The sequence below is a fragment of the Vipera berus genome, assembly GCF_964194415.1.
Source record: "Vipera berus genome assembly, chromosome: Z".
Lineage (NCBI taxonomy): Eukaryota > Metazoa > Chordata > Lepidosauria > Squamata > Viperidae > Vipera > Vipera berus.
In genome coordinates, this window is record NC_138205.1 from 75,703,450 (window position 1) to 75,718,457 (window position 15,008).

The 15,008-nt window shown below is 39.0% G+C and overlaps 1 protein-coding gene across 3 annotated transcripts in view; it reads left to right on the plus strand.

Annotated features, from left to right (window-relative positions):
* The first annotated feature begins 1,139 nt into the window (after positions 1-1,139).
* Positions 1,140-15,008, plus strand: part of LRRFIP2 (LRR binding FLII interacting protein 2) — a 70,880-nt gene continuing 57,011 nt past the window's right edge. Inside the window, exons 1-2 of one of the 3 annotated variants that reach the window (XM_081345358.1) lie at positions 1,140-1,781; positions 14,671-14,804. In XM_081345358.1, coding sequence (XP_081201484.1) covers positions 14,715-14,804 — 90 coding nt within the window. In that variant the 5' untranslated portion in view covers positions 1,140-1,781; positions 14,671-14,714. The remainder of the gene's footprint in view (positions 1,782-14,670; positions 14,805-15,008) is intronic. The other 2 variants (XM_081345359.1, XM_081345360.1) reach the window with 2 other exon arrangements.

The window sequence follows — 15,008 nt, forward strand, 5'->3', positions numbered from 1 at the left end:
GTCTATGAAGATCAGTTTTTAAAAATTGTATATATTAGCCTAAAGAAGGGACAGCTAAGAGGACCCATATTAGCAGTCTTCCATTTATCGAAGGGACGTGGTGGCTCAGTGGGTTAGGACGCTGAGCTTGTCGATCAGAAGGTCGGCAGTTTGGCGGGTCGAATCCCGAGTGCTGCGTAACAGAGTGAGCACCTGTTACTCGTCCCAGCTTCTGCCAAACTAGCAGTTCGAAAGCACGTAAAAATGCAAGTAGAAAAATAGGGACCACTATGGTGGGAAGGTAACAGCATTCCGTGTGCCTTTGGCGTCTAGTCATGCCGGCCACATGACCACGGAGACGTCCTCGGACAAGCGCTGGCTCTTCGGCTTTGAAACGGAGATGAGCACCGGCCCCTAGAGTTGGAAACGACTAGCACGCATATGCGGGGGAACCTTTACCTTTACTATTTATCGAAGGGCTGCCTAAGGGAATCTGATGTGGATTCATTCTCCACATTCTGGAAGATACAAGTATCTTGAAGCCTTACAGAAATACACCCAAGCCTGAAATGAGGATTGACCTTGAAAGCTATTAAGCAGTAAAATAGTCTCTCTGAAGTTGTGGATGCTCCATTTCTGAAGGTTTTCAAAGATTGGACAAACATTTGCCTGGGAGGGGCAGAGGATTACTGACCTGTATAGGCAGCCAGTCTATAATTTTATGGATGAAACACCTTTCCTGAAATCACAAAAGCAGCATCTGATTGGGTCAGTAGAAAGCAAAATATGTTCTCTGTAGTGTCGGTAGTGTTTTGTTGTGGATTTAGTATCAAAATGATGACCAATTTATAGGATTAATCTTATATGGTGTTATAATATTAAAAAATCTCAGAATCTCTAATTTCATGATTCATGTTGAAGAGACTTTGTGATATGTTTTTAATTTCCTTTTTAAAAAAAACGAATTCGGTGGATGGAAAATAACTCTGTGGTAAATATTTGCTTTGTGTTCTTATGGTTTTTATGATATCTTCCATAAAAATAAAGGATTTAGATTTTATTTTTGTGAACATATTTTATTTCAGACCTTCTCTGAACCGTCTGTACGACTGTAAATTTCCTTTCTTCATTTGCGTAAATTACCGACGATGTCACTATGGTCTGTAAGCAGCAACAGGAGGGGTCTGACACTTAATGACAGCCGCAGGACACATATAACGACTTCCATAGGTTTTGCTGACCCAGCGAACGAGAGAAATTTAAGATGCGCAGCCTGCAGCAACACCCCAAACAAAGAAAGCAAGCTCGCCTCGGGTTGTCAATCTTGCGCATGCGTTTTCCTTTTATGGGCCCGCCTCCAGGAGAAAAGGTGCGCATGCGCGACGTTGAAGATTTTTTTTTTTTCACCCCGCTGCAGCTGCTGAAGCTCGTTGGTGACACTGCGGGCGCTCGCTGGCAGGGCTGGCCTGAGGAGCGACGCCGGGAAACAAAAGGGGAGTAGGCGGCGACACGGGCTCCACGGAAAGTTTCACGCGCCTCGCGCTCGTGGAAAGCGCGCGGTCGATTTGGAGCCTGTTATATCCTAGGCAAAAAGGCAACATCCTGCGAGGGACAAACCCGTGAAGCCGGCTTCCTTTTCCTTTTCCAGAAGCAGCTGAGTCCAAGGAGAGCCCGGCGCTCCCTCGTCCTTGCTGCGCCGAGGATCCTTCGTGGCCCCGCCCTAACCAGCTTGCTCGGCGTCCCTAGTCTTCGTTCGGACGGAGCTGATCTTGGGCAAGAAAACTCAGAGCCGCTGGCGCTGGGTGAGAAGCGGAATCGGGGAGGGAAGCTGGCAGCCTCTCCTGCCAGAAGGATGGGCGGGGACCCTTCACCTCTCTGGGGCGGATAGTAGGCGGGGAAAGGGTTTCTGATGTCTCAGGACTTGTCGGAAGGGGTAGGCCGGAGTGCAGGAAGCTCTGGCCCTATATGGGACGTTTATGTGCCCGTACTTATCACGACTCCCTGAATATTATTGCTCATTTTGAGAGATGACTGTTGTGGTACTTGATGGTAACATAGGGAGTAAAACCACCAGTAAATCTCAAATCCCCATGTTAGCGTATAAGTAAACCACGGTTAAGTTCACTATGGGAAAGTCAACCTACATTCAATGTCTGTGACAAGATGTTGCCTGGGATTCAGGGGTGCTTCAAAGGGTCTTTCTTGGGAAGTATGGTTTGAGGATGAGTCGGAGAAAAAAAAATGAAAACTAGCCTGCTTGAACTTTCCCTGGTTGGGGAAAGAAACTGGTCCTTCTATTGTTCTTTTAGTAAAAGATGAAAATTCGGGTTATTTCCTGTACTGATGGATAGCTTAATAGGTAGTTAAATTAAGAAAGAATATTTGTTAATGCTTGTTTGTGAGCAAGAAGCTTACATTCAAATGGTAATTATCTCTTCAAATACACTATTCTAAGTGATGCATAGTACTTTAAAGAGTTTCATAGGCAAAAAATAGATTGCTGCCCAAGTATGATCTAAATATTATGCTTTAGACATGCATTTAAATACACATAGTGTTTAAGTGGGCAGAAGGTTATGTTTCAATAATGACTTTTTAGTGATATTCCTTTCCATGCCTATTTCAAATTGAGAGCAGCAGTTGCATTCTTAATCTGTTAATTTCAATGTGCTGAATTAAGATTAAGTTGATTTAAAATTCTCTTAAAATCAGTGTGGGAAATTAGTTATTGACTTCTTCAGGAATCAAATATGAGTTAAGCAAACTACTGTAGTATTGTTTTGATGCTCTTAAAATGGAGACAGAAACTAGCATGAGTTGTATGTAGGCAACCTGTGAAATTCGGAAAATAATGACAGATATTTTTGATGATAAACTCTTAGCTAGTATGGTCAAGGAGGCTAGGAGTTTTATTTCAGCAATCTCTGAAATTGCCACAGCTTCCTCGTTTCTTGCCTTAAGTTTTTGTGGATGAGTACAAGTAGTTCTCAATTTAAAATAGTTTGTTTAGTGACAGTTCCAAGTTACAACAACACTTGAAAAAGTGACTTATGACCATTTTTCACACTTATGAACATTATGGCATCCCTATGGTCGCATGATCGAAATTCAGACACTTGGCAACTGACTCATGTTTATGACAGTTACAGTGCCCTGGGTTCCTATGATCAACTTTTGCAACCTTCTGATAAGCAAAGTCAACAGGGAAGCCAAAGTCACATGACAACCATGTTACTAACTTAACAGCTGTAGTGATTCACTTAACAGTGACATGAAAGATCATAAAATGGGACAAAACTCACTTAACAGTTAGGAATAGATATTTTCGCCTCAGTTATAGTCATAAGTCGGGGACTACCTATGTTAAAGTAAACAAATCATGTCAGCTACATGATTTGAGTTCCAAGAATGCATACAATATACAGTTATTCCACAAATAACTGAAATGCAGATATTTATTTAATGAATAAAATGTATATGCTCCTTCATCAAATAATACTAGTCAAACTATAGCAACTATAAAACGGGATACATTTTAACCAATTTTTTCTCCTTAGTTATTGTCCTCTAGAAAACAGTGGTTTAATTGTTGATTCCGCTGTAGGCTACTTTTGGGGGAGAATGTGTTTTAGTATCAGATACAAAACCAAAGGTGGCTCACACCTGAAATAGTATATTATTGCTATTTCAGTGACTCTAGGTTGCTTACAAAAATAACCCAATATTTGGCAAAACCAGGTCTTCAGGGCCTTGCAAAAGAGTGTTAAAGTGGGGGGCAGTTTAATTTCTGTAGGGATGATGTTGCAAACGGAGGGAGCCACCACTGAGAAGCCTTTCTTCACCAAATGTACGTGCTTAGAAGAGGAAGCCCACAAAATTCCCTGCCTCCTTACTAATACCTGGGCTGGGTGGGTGTAACCAGAAGAGACAGTCCTTCAGATAATCTGGTCTCAAGCTATGTTGGGCTTTAAATCAGCACCTTGAATTTCACTTTGAAGCAAATCACAGCTCTTGTAGAAGAATGACATGTGCACATCGAGTCTGCACAAAACCATGCAAGCCATTTTGAACTATTTGGAGCTTCTGAATGTTTTCATGGTGCGTGTTGCAATAATCAAGTCAGGAGGTGACTAGGGCATGAGTGACTATGAGTAGGGATTGTTGATTCAGAAAAGGGCTTAACTAGGGCACAACCCATAATTGCACATAGTCTCTCCTGGCTACATCTGCCACCTGCTCCTCAAGCAGGAGTTGTGAATCCAGGAGAAACTTCAAATCACACACTGTGTCTGGGGCAGTGCCAGCCCATCCAAGACCAGAGATGGCCATTCTCCATGGATCATAGAACCCCAAACCCAAAGCTACTCAACCTTGCCGGGGTTCAGTTTCATCCCACTGCTCTCTATCCAGCCCTTAACACCCTCCAACACTGCGAGAGAAAGGCCACGGCATTGCTGAACTCATTGTGGGCCAAGACATATAGCTGGGCATTATCAGCATATTGATGATATCTCCGTCCATGGTGGTGGATGATCTCAGTAGCTTCATGGAGATGTTACATGGAAGCAGAGAGAGTACTGAACACTGCAGGACCCCGCAAAGCAGGAGACAAGGGCTAGACCTCTTGCTCCCTATCAACACTGACTGAGAGTATCCATAGAGGAAAGAAGTAAATCATAACAACATAGAGCCCTCACTCCCAACTCCTGAAGCTGCTCCAGGTCGATGGTATTGAAGGCTACTGAGAGAGCAAGTAAAGCAAGATTCAATGCACTACCGCTATCCTGCTCCTGCCAAAAATCATCAAAAAGGGCAACCAATAGTGTTTCCATTCCATATCCATGCCTGAACCTTCATCGGAAATGGTCTAGACTCTAGACAATCCATTTTATCCTGGAACTTCTGCTGCCACAAAATCATCTCAATAATCCTCTCCAAGGGAAGATTGGAAACAGTTTGAAAATTTTACCCAATAGGGTGGAATATAGTGATGGCATCTTAAGAAAAGGGCAGACAACAGATTCCTAAAATGCTGGAGCACAAAGCCCTCCCATAAGGAAGCATTAATCACCACCAGAACCCACCTGCATGTTGCCACCTGGGAAACTTTGACAAACCAGGAGGGTCATCGATCTAAAATAAAAGTGCTGGCACTCAGATTCCCTAGGATCCTGTCCATTTCATCACGAGCAACCAAATTAAACATTCTCATGGTAGTACAGTGGTTAGAATGCAGTATTACAGACTAACTTTTCCTACTGCCAGGAGTTCTATCTTAATTGGCTTAAGGCTGACTCAGCCTCCTATCCTTCTTAGGTAGGTAAAAATGAGGATCCAGATTGTTGGGGGCAATATGCTAACATTGTAAACTTAAGAGAGACTGCTGTAAAGCACTGTGGAGCAGTATATATGTTTAAATCCTGTGCTATTCCCAGATAATTGGGCAAGAACCTGCTCCAAGTACCTCCACTGGCACACCGGCATCTAATTGTGAATGAAATTGAGCGATTTTGTTTTCCAGTAAATCAGTAAATTCCTCAGGGCGCCCCTTTGGGTAGACCTCTTTCTTCCCTAGAAGGAGATAGTTCACTTTAAAGAGGGTCGTTGGCAAATTATCTGCACACACAATTAGTATGGAGAAGATTTTGGGACATTCTGGTATTTAGTATTATTCCTATAATGCTTTTTTAGTTTATATAAATGTTCTCTTAGTTTATATAAATGTTCTCTTCCCTCTGTAGTAAACAGGTTCTCTGGCCTACTTTACTCCTTTCATGATAGCCATTCAAGAAGTTATAAATGCTCTGTCCAATTTGAATCCAATCCAGTGAAAAATTATTTTAAACACACTTAGGATTGCAGTATAACAGGTAAAAAGAATGTTATTGACGTCTAGTCTTGTCAATTCAACTTAATACGTTATCTACCTCTTTACAAATTGTTTAAATACTCCATTAGAGTATTTCATGGAAAGTTATTCTTTTGTTGTCTTAAACTTCTAGTTGCATTCTCAGTCATGATTTTTTAAAAAGGGCAGGGATTTTCTCCCTTATAGTACCTGCTTTTCTTTGCACAAGAAATAGTTAATTGTCCTAGAAATAAAAATAAATGCCAAGTAAACAAATATAAAAACTCTGTAAATATGCATGCAGAAAAATGAACAGTTATATAAATTAATAAAGTTGAGTAGTGGATTAATAGTTATTTCAAGTTAATTAGATTATCATTTTTGGTGATACTGGTATGATGTAATGTAATGAATTTCTGGGAAAAAATGAGCTTATTACTTTTCAGGTCTGTTTTTGGTTTAGTTCTTTTCTCTTTGAATTGCAGAATACAGTAGTCAGATTTATTTATTTATTTCCCAGAAGGTTGGACTGATACTGGAAAAATGATATGAACATATATATATATAACTGGGACAAATGGAGATTAATATTTTTTTGAAATGCAGAATACTTGTTTCCTTCCCATTTCAGTTATAAGCTTCCTTCTGCTGTTCTCAGCTTGTTACCTATATAAAAGACACCTGTCCACAGAGGCAATCAATTAGATTCCAAACTCTCCACCATGGCCAAGACCAAAGAGCTGTCCAAGGATGTCAGGGACAAGATTGTAGACCTACATAAGGCTGGAATGGGCTACAAGACTATCACCAAGCAGCTTGGTGAGAAGGTTACAACAGTTGGTGCAATTGATTGCAAATGGAAGAAACATAAAATAACTGTCAATCTCCCTCGGTCCGGGGCTCCATGCAAGATCTCACCTCGTGGAGTTTCAGTGATCATGAGAACGGTGAGGAATCAGCCCAGAACTACACAGGAGGATTTTGTCAATGATCTCAAGGCAGCTGGGATCATAGTCACTAAGAAAACAATTGGTAACACACTATACCATGAAGGACTGAAATCCTGCAGCACCCACAAGGTCCCCCTGCTCAAGAAAGCACATGTAGAGGCCCATCTGAAGTTTGCCAATGAACATCTGAATGATTCAGAGTAGAACTGGGTGAAAATGTCATGGTCAGATGAGACTAAAATCGAGCTCTTTGACATCAACTCCAACAATGTTTGGAGGAGGAATGCTGCCTATAACCCCAAGAACACATCCCCACCATCAATTACTCCTTATTGTCTTTATAGATCATCAAACAAAATGGCTTCCAAACTTTTGATATATCCAAGTTTGGCAACAGTTAAGGGAGAGTCAGCATGGGGGAAATATAAGAATGCTGATTATATAAAGTACTAAAGCCAAACTAAGCAATAATATGAAGTAAGAAATTATAAGTGTGTCAGATCAGAGGACCAAATAAAAGCAGTGTTGACATCCACAAAATTTTACTAATTTTAATTTACAATTATAAATTTTAGTTAACTTTAATTTACAGGTTATAATTTTAATTTGGAGATAGTCCTTAACCTGTGACTACCATTGGGGCTGGAGTCTTGGTTGTTGAGCAAAGCAGTCACTAAATGAGATGTCATGTGACCACTTTGCTCAGTGACCACAATCACAGGATTCCCAGTTGTGGTAAGCAGTCTCATGGGTCTAAGTCAGGGGTCAACAACCTGAAACAGTGAAAGAGCCACTAGGAACCGGTTCCCTCACAAAAGGAAAAACTGGGAGCTGCAAAAAATGTGTGCGCATGCCCGTAAATGCGTGCATGTGCAGAACAGGGTTTGACTGAAGAGTGGAGCCAAGGCAAGATATGCACCTACCCTGCCCCCTCTGCTCTCATTCACTCACGTTTTGTTTGGAAAAGCTTCTCTCTCGCTCTCATTCACTCAAAAGGCCAGCCGCAGCGCCTCCATTGACTTCTATGGGGACTCTTGGCAATGAAGGGGCCGATTGAAACCGCTCCCGGTAGTGCTGCTACTGCTAAATTTTCCACTTGCTGCTTGGTTCCGATGAAACCGGAAAACCTCCGGATGCCACTGCTGGGGGTGGAGGAGGCTGCCCGGGTTCGGCCGTAGCGGAAGCTGACAGTAGTGGTGGAGGTGGCGGCAAGAGAGACACTGGAGGTCTGCCGCATCTCCGTCAGCCTCCGCCTCCCCCACAGAAATTGCAGCAGTGGGCCCCAAGGGCTGAGCAATCGTTCTGGCGATGGCTTCTGCTGTTGGGGTGGCCTAGTGCACTTGCTGAGAGATGCTGGAGGTTGTCCAGGCCGGCGTGGTAGCCGCTGTGCTCTCCGTCTTTGGCCCAAAGGAAGAAGACACACACACACACACACACACAACTCCCCCTCCCCGGCACGCCCCATCTGACCGACCCACTCATCTTTCCAGCAGTCCTCCTGTCTCTTCCTCTGCTGCCGCCATGTGCAGTCCAAGGAAGAAAAGAGGTTTGTGGGCAGTCCCACAAACAGCTTGTGGGAAGTCCCACAAACCAAAGAACTTCAACCAATCAATTCAAGCTTTGCAAGGTGTTTTTTTCCCCATGAGAAGTTTGAATTGATTGGTTGAACTTTTTTAGTCCCACTTTTTTTTTTGGACTGCACATGGCAGAGGACTGGGAGCCGCAGGAGATGGCTGAAAGAGCTGCATGTGGCTCCGGAGCCACGGGTTGCAGACCTGTGGTCTAAGTGGATGGAATCTGTGGTAAGGAACACAGGGATGCCTCAGCTTTGGGAGGCCCTGAGAGGTCCTGCGCATATTATAGAGCTCACTGGCACATGGAAACCTGCCATGCCCAGGAGGCCTTGACCTGTTCTTTACCCCACTATACTTGAGAGGTCTGAAAATACATTTTTTTTTCAAATTAAATGCTATCAAATCAAATCCCTGGGTTAAGTAAAAGCATATTAACTTGGTGGTAGAAAACATAAGAGAATAGATTTAACGAAAGAATGTGATAATCTTACAGAAAAGGTTTTCTCACTTGTTTCCACCAGCTTTTCTCATTTTATGATGGGAAGCAAGGAAAATTGTTCCATTACAGGGGATCCAGTATAATAGTCTTGGTTATATTGATGATCTTTAAGGTATCTTGTTCCCAGATCATTTAAGAAATTAAATGTTTAGGGTGCATATTTTAAGACAGGCATTGCTGAGAGTTTGGAAGAAGTACAGACATAAGTTAAGTTGCAAGATACCATTGTGGGCAATTCCAAAACACGCAATAGAAAATATACATGCTGGCTTCAAACATGATTTGACTACGTATAAGGAGATTCTCAGTTTGGAAAGAAATGTTTGGTGTTTGAAATCATATAGCCTCTTGCGAGAAGAGAAGGTTGTTCAAAATTGGTTTCAATATACTCAGTTACGGGCCAGGTGGAAAGAAGACCAGAAAAATGGATTTGCAATGACTGATGAAAATTTGATAAAGCAAATTAGGAATCAGGGACCAGCACATATCAAACGGATATATCTTGCATTGATAGAGATTGACTCAGAAACAGAGCTTGTTAAGGATTGTATGATAAAATGGGCCCAAAATATCCAGGAAGTCATCACAATGGACACGTGGGAAAAGATTTGGGTGAGGAACGTAAAATTTACACAAGCTCAAAATTTAAGAGAGAATTTTTACAAAATGTTTTATAGATGGCATTTAGATCCTAAAAAGCTTGCAAGTATGTATCCGAATTATCAGCCTAAATGTTGGAGGTGCGGTGATGAAGACGCAACATATTTTCACATATGGTGGACTTGTAAAAAGGTTAAGGCTTTTTGGATAAAAGTCTGGTGGAACATGCAGAAGATTTTTAAACAGAGGTTAAAGTTTTGTCCGCAATTTTTTTTGTTGGGAATAATTACAGATGCCACAGTTGTGGACACCAAGTTGATGTTGAATTTAATTACGGCGGCAAGACTTTTGATAGGCCAATATTGGAAGAAAGAGGAATTGCCGACCATAGAGGAGTGGACTTTAAAGGTTTCCGACCTGGCAGAGATGGCGAAGATTTCGGCCTATTTGAAAGATCATTCGCAAGAACGCTATATTATGGAATGGAGAAAATGGATTGATTTTATCCAGAACAAGTATAGGGTTAAGAAGTTTTATGTAGCATTTGAATAAGTCTTCTTTCGTTTTTTTTTCTTCTTTTCTTATCTTAGTTTCTTTTTATATAGAGAGTGATGGATTTTAGAGTTTATAGTTGTTAGTATATGATTGTTTATGATTGCTTTTTATACATATACCTTGTATTTAGCTCTGGGAAGTCGGGGGGGGGGAGGGGGGGAGGGGGGGAGGTAGGGAGGGGGGAGGAGGGAGGGGGAAGGGGGGATTCTTAAAGGAAAACTGTATTTTAAAACTTTTCAATAAAAAAAAAAGAAATTAAAGGTCATAATCACATAGACACATACTATATTCAGCAACAAAGTATCTGCAATGAAAATGGCAGAGAAGAGTAAATGCATGTTTTGTAAAAAAAACACTATTCTAATTATAAATGTGGTTCTTCCATAAACTCAAGGCCCACCACAGGTTTTGTACACTGTTTTGAAGGTATACTCTAAATGTAGCTAGGACCAAGGTCAAGTCTTAGAAAATATAATGAGTGAGACAAAATGCCTTAAGACTTTGTGCAGCTTGAAGCACTAATTTTGCTCCTTACCCCCCTTCAAAATGAAAAAAAAATGCAAGTGAAGTTTTAACTTTACCAACTCTGGGGTTCTACAAGAATGATTCTGGTATCTTGAACTTTTTCACTTTTACCCTTAAGCATCTGCATCAAGGTCCAGATCTTACTGCTTTTTGGGGCAGGGGGGAAGAAATGGGAAACCTACTGATTGATTGTCAGTTGGATGCTGCAAGTCAGAAGTAACTGAAAGGCAAAATTACATGCAAGTGCAAGGCACTTTAGTGATTAAAGTGTTGGGCCAGAAATTAGAACTATGAGAAACTAAAACCAAACTAGAACCATGATTAAGTAACACCAGCCTATATGGTAACAATTTGTACATATAAAATGTACATATAAAATGTAAATAACTGTTTTTGTGGTTGTTAAAAACTATTTGTACTTTAGGGAAAAAAAGATATCCCCTTTTTTAGTTTAGTTTAGTTTAATTCCATTTATATCCCGCCCTTCTCCGAAGACTCAGGGCGGCTTACAAGCTTAGCAGTAGCCTTCATTCTATGTATATGCCTGCTTATTAGGGCTTTCACACACCCCCAAGCGGCATTACAAAGTCAGCTTAATTGCCCCCAACAATCTGGGTCCTCATTTTACCTACCTCGGAAGTTATTTATAGTAAATTTCAAGTGGGCACTTTAATATATTGTAGACATTTGATATATTCTATTTTGGCACAGGCATAAAGCAGATAGAAATACATGAGATTCTAAATGATATTCTACGGCTATTTATTTATAATTTTAAAATTTATTTAATTATAAAACTGTAATCTCTTCCCCATGGGATGGGAGTCCAAAGGTTTCTCACAGAGGATCTTTCAGATGGAAATAATTTGTTTTACTGATTTATAAACTGTATTTAGAAGTGAATGAACCTGGAAGAAATTTGGATTTGTATACTTTTTATATCCACTTTTTCTGCAAATAATGATTTTTAGTTCCTGATCTTAAGAGTACTGACGCAGTATATCTTGTTTCAGTGTTTGAATGGTTAAACTTAGAAGTGCAAAAATTTGCAGAATTTATTCATAGTTTTTAACTTCAAATAATCTTTTCATTGCATGATAGTTGTTTAGCTCTTCATTTTTAAAATTTTCCATTTTGGAATGAATGCCTTTCCTCTGCTCATTCATGTAATGAAATAAATGCTAAGAATATTTATTGATCGTAAAATGAATTACTATATCATTGCACTGATGCTGAATCATCCAGTGTAGCAGAATTGAGCACAATGGTGTAGAAACAAGAGACTTGCCTCAAAGAAAGATGCCTCTGAATTTAAGAAGATCTCAAAAATAAAGCTAGAGGGGGGAAAAAATAGGCACTGACAATAATCTATGCAGTGCCAATTGTTTTTATGTTGGCAATTTAATGTTTCAAATTCTGAATGAAACTATTCTAAAGATCTCCAGTACATAAATTGGTACATGCTTGTATGTGTGTACAGTATCAATATTGTATATGTATGATGTTTGCAAATCATGTCTGCCATGGTCAACATTCTGAAAGAAGATGGAGCTAGGACTAAAAATAAATATTAATGAATTAATAAGTACAAATTGAAATGTTAATAGGATAAGATGTCCCATTTATAAAATTGCTGTTCATTTGCAAATATGAAGCATTCTTATACACTGAAACACGCTAGACTCACAAATACATTGTTTCTTTTGAGCAGAAATATAAAAAAATAATAAAAATGAGATGAATAATGGAAAAAGTATCTGCATTGAAAGAAAAAAGAAAGTAGGAAACAAAACTGGATGGAGAAAACAGGAAAAAGAGAATTAAATCACTTTTCCTTAAATGGAAAACTTAAAAGAGATGATATATGAAGTATTTCTCTTCAAAGCTTTAAAGAATTATTTATTTGCAAAGTTTATGCATGCATGCACCACTTCTTGGTGGTCTCTTGGGAAACATCTGTGTGTGAATGTTTTGAACAGCCACACACAAGCCTGGCAAAGAATATACTATTTCAGTGCTTTGAAAAGTGGGGCTTCATCTTCTGTAATCTGCTTTGTGAAGCTCATCTCTCAATCGCTTTGCATAGATATACTGTTGAGGACTTATCTTACTTCAAGCTTGCAAATAGTCCTTTCCAGACAACTAAAGAACTTCAGGCTCTTCTCCAGGATTTTCATGCTTTGCAGCATCAATATCAACAGGCATTTCCATTTCACCTTCTCCCTTTACATGCAGATTGTTTGTGGAAACAATATAGTACTTTAAATAGATGTCAATATGTTTCAGAAATGATGTTCATATTGCTGTTCTTCTTTTGACGTAGTTTTGGCATTCATTTACTGTGGTATAGAATAGATAGACTCAGTTCAGTTGTGTTTTCTGTTTCTTAATGAAATTCAAGAAGGAACTATAAATTCTCAGACAGCTTCTGTTATGCTTATTCAACTGTCCAACATTTCCTCAAAACACATGAAAATGGGATTTCATTTTTTTTATTTAGATGGTGTTAAAAAGTAAGAAGTAGTATATATGCTTTTAGTACATAGGATGTAACTTAGATTGAGTTGCAAGTCAACAACTGTTTCATGAAAAAACACAAACTGCAAGTGGATTGTGCCAAGTTAGATTGGTAGTACTATTTTTAGGCATGTACTTTACAATCATTTTGACTTAGAAAGACTTTTAAATCATAGAGATTTGTCTCAAATGTCTTAGGTAATTTGATAAATTGTGTAATTTAAACATGCCCATTTGTAAACATATCTCTCTAAATTTCTTCGAGAATGAAACTTAAAATTCATTTTGAAATTATCGTTAGTATCCTTTGTGAATGGAAACGCCTTGTAATTTAAAGAAAATATCAATCATAAATTCTCATAATGAGTAGGCTTTTTAGTAAGGTGAAAAAATTAACTTTGAATGATAGAGCAGCCATGAAGGTCTGGTCAAAGTATCCATTTTAATGTGGGAAAAACAAGAGGAAGAAGAAATAGTTTAAATTTACAAGGCAATCACCTATTCACTAAAACTTTTTTCTAATTTGCAGTAAATATTCTCATATAACCATTCAGCATAGAGGTTTTTAGAGATTGACGTTTGAGTTTAGTATCACATATAAAAAGTATAAAATTTGAAAGCAGAATACCGAGCTTGTATTAGGGAAGCAAAGCAAATCATTCCATTGTTGGGCCATGTGGCATGATCCCAGGAGTGATTGCAATTCAGTATGGATGCTTGGAAAATGGCAGCCCCTTCTGGGATTACACCACACAGCCCAACAATTAAGCAGCCTGTTCTTCTTCCCTAACCGAAGCTCTGAAAATCTTTGAAAGGTTGTTGTGTGATGAGTGACGCAGGGTGAGGAGAAGAGTGTGGGGCCTGGTAAGGTGGGAAGCCAGTCGAAGGCCGGCAGGGAGCTGATAAAGAGATTAAGGGGGAAGATAGGTGGGGGCACTGCAGCATTCCTATAGTCAGGTGTAAAGAAAAATGATCACAGGTACTACAATCCTTATAACTTTGGGACTGGTTGTAAGTAGCTTTTAGTGAGTCCACTGTAATTTTGAATGGTTGCTAAACAATCCATTATAAGTTAATAATAATACTTACCTGTATTATTTCTTGCTGCTAATTTTGACCATCATAAAGGGAATAAGTGGTATGTATTGATTACATAAGCATATTACAGAAGAATAGTTTCTCTTTAGATTTTTGTCTTAAAATGATAGTGAAATTATGTTGGTAATTCCTTTTAATTCCTATATCAATTATTTCATACATTTAATAAAATGTTTAGATGGAATTGTGGATAAATATTAGAGGCATTGGCTTGTTGACCTAAAATAAATACTGTCAATAAAATTTAAGGGAATATAAACGTTACTGCATAAAAGCTTAAAAATATTCAGAACATAGTTTTCTAAAATAATTGAAATGCATGGGATAAATGTTTAGATTGTTTAGAAAACAAATTTTGCAAAATTAATGTGTGTCTTCTAAAATGTGTATTTAGTTTTGAAAATAAATTATGAAATACTATTCACCATTATGAACAACCTCAAGAAATTGTTGAAAAATTGTTTTCAAGCTATAGGCACCCGTATATCATAAAAGTAATAACTTGATACTTTTTCTTTGTTTCAGATTTAAGCTCTTGGATTTAAAGCTATACTGTGAGATATATAAGCATGGGGACTCCTGGCTCAGGAAGGAAAAGAACTCCAATGAAGGACAGATTTTCTGCAGAAGATGAAGCCCTAGGTCATATTGCTAGAGAGGTTGGTAAATTTGTTCAAACCTAAGTGACAAGTATAATGTGGGAATCGGTATGTTATTGCAATATAGGTAATCATTCTTATTTGAATTAAGTTGGAACTTACGCAACAGTATATTCAGAAAACATACTGTAACCTTTATTGGCATGCTAAGTAATTCAAACATAGAAATTCTTGCTCTCCTAATGATGTGACTGCAGACTGCCC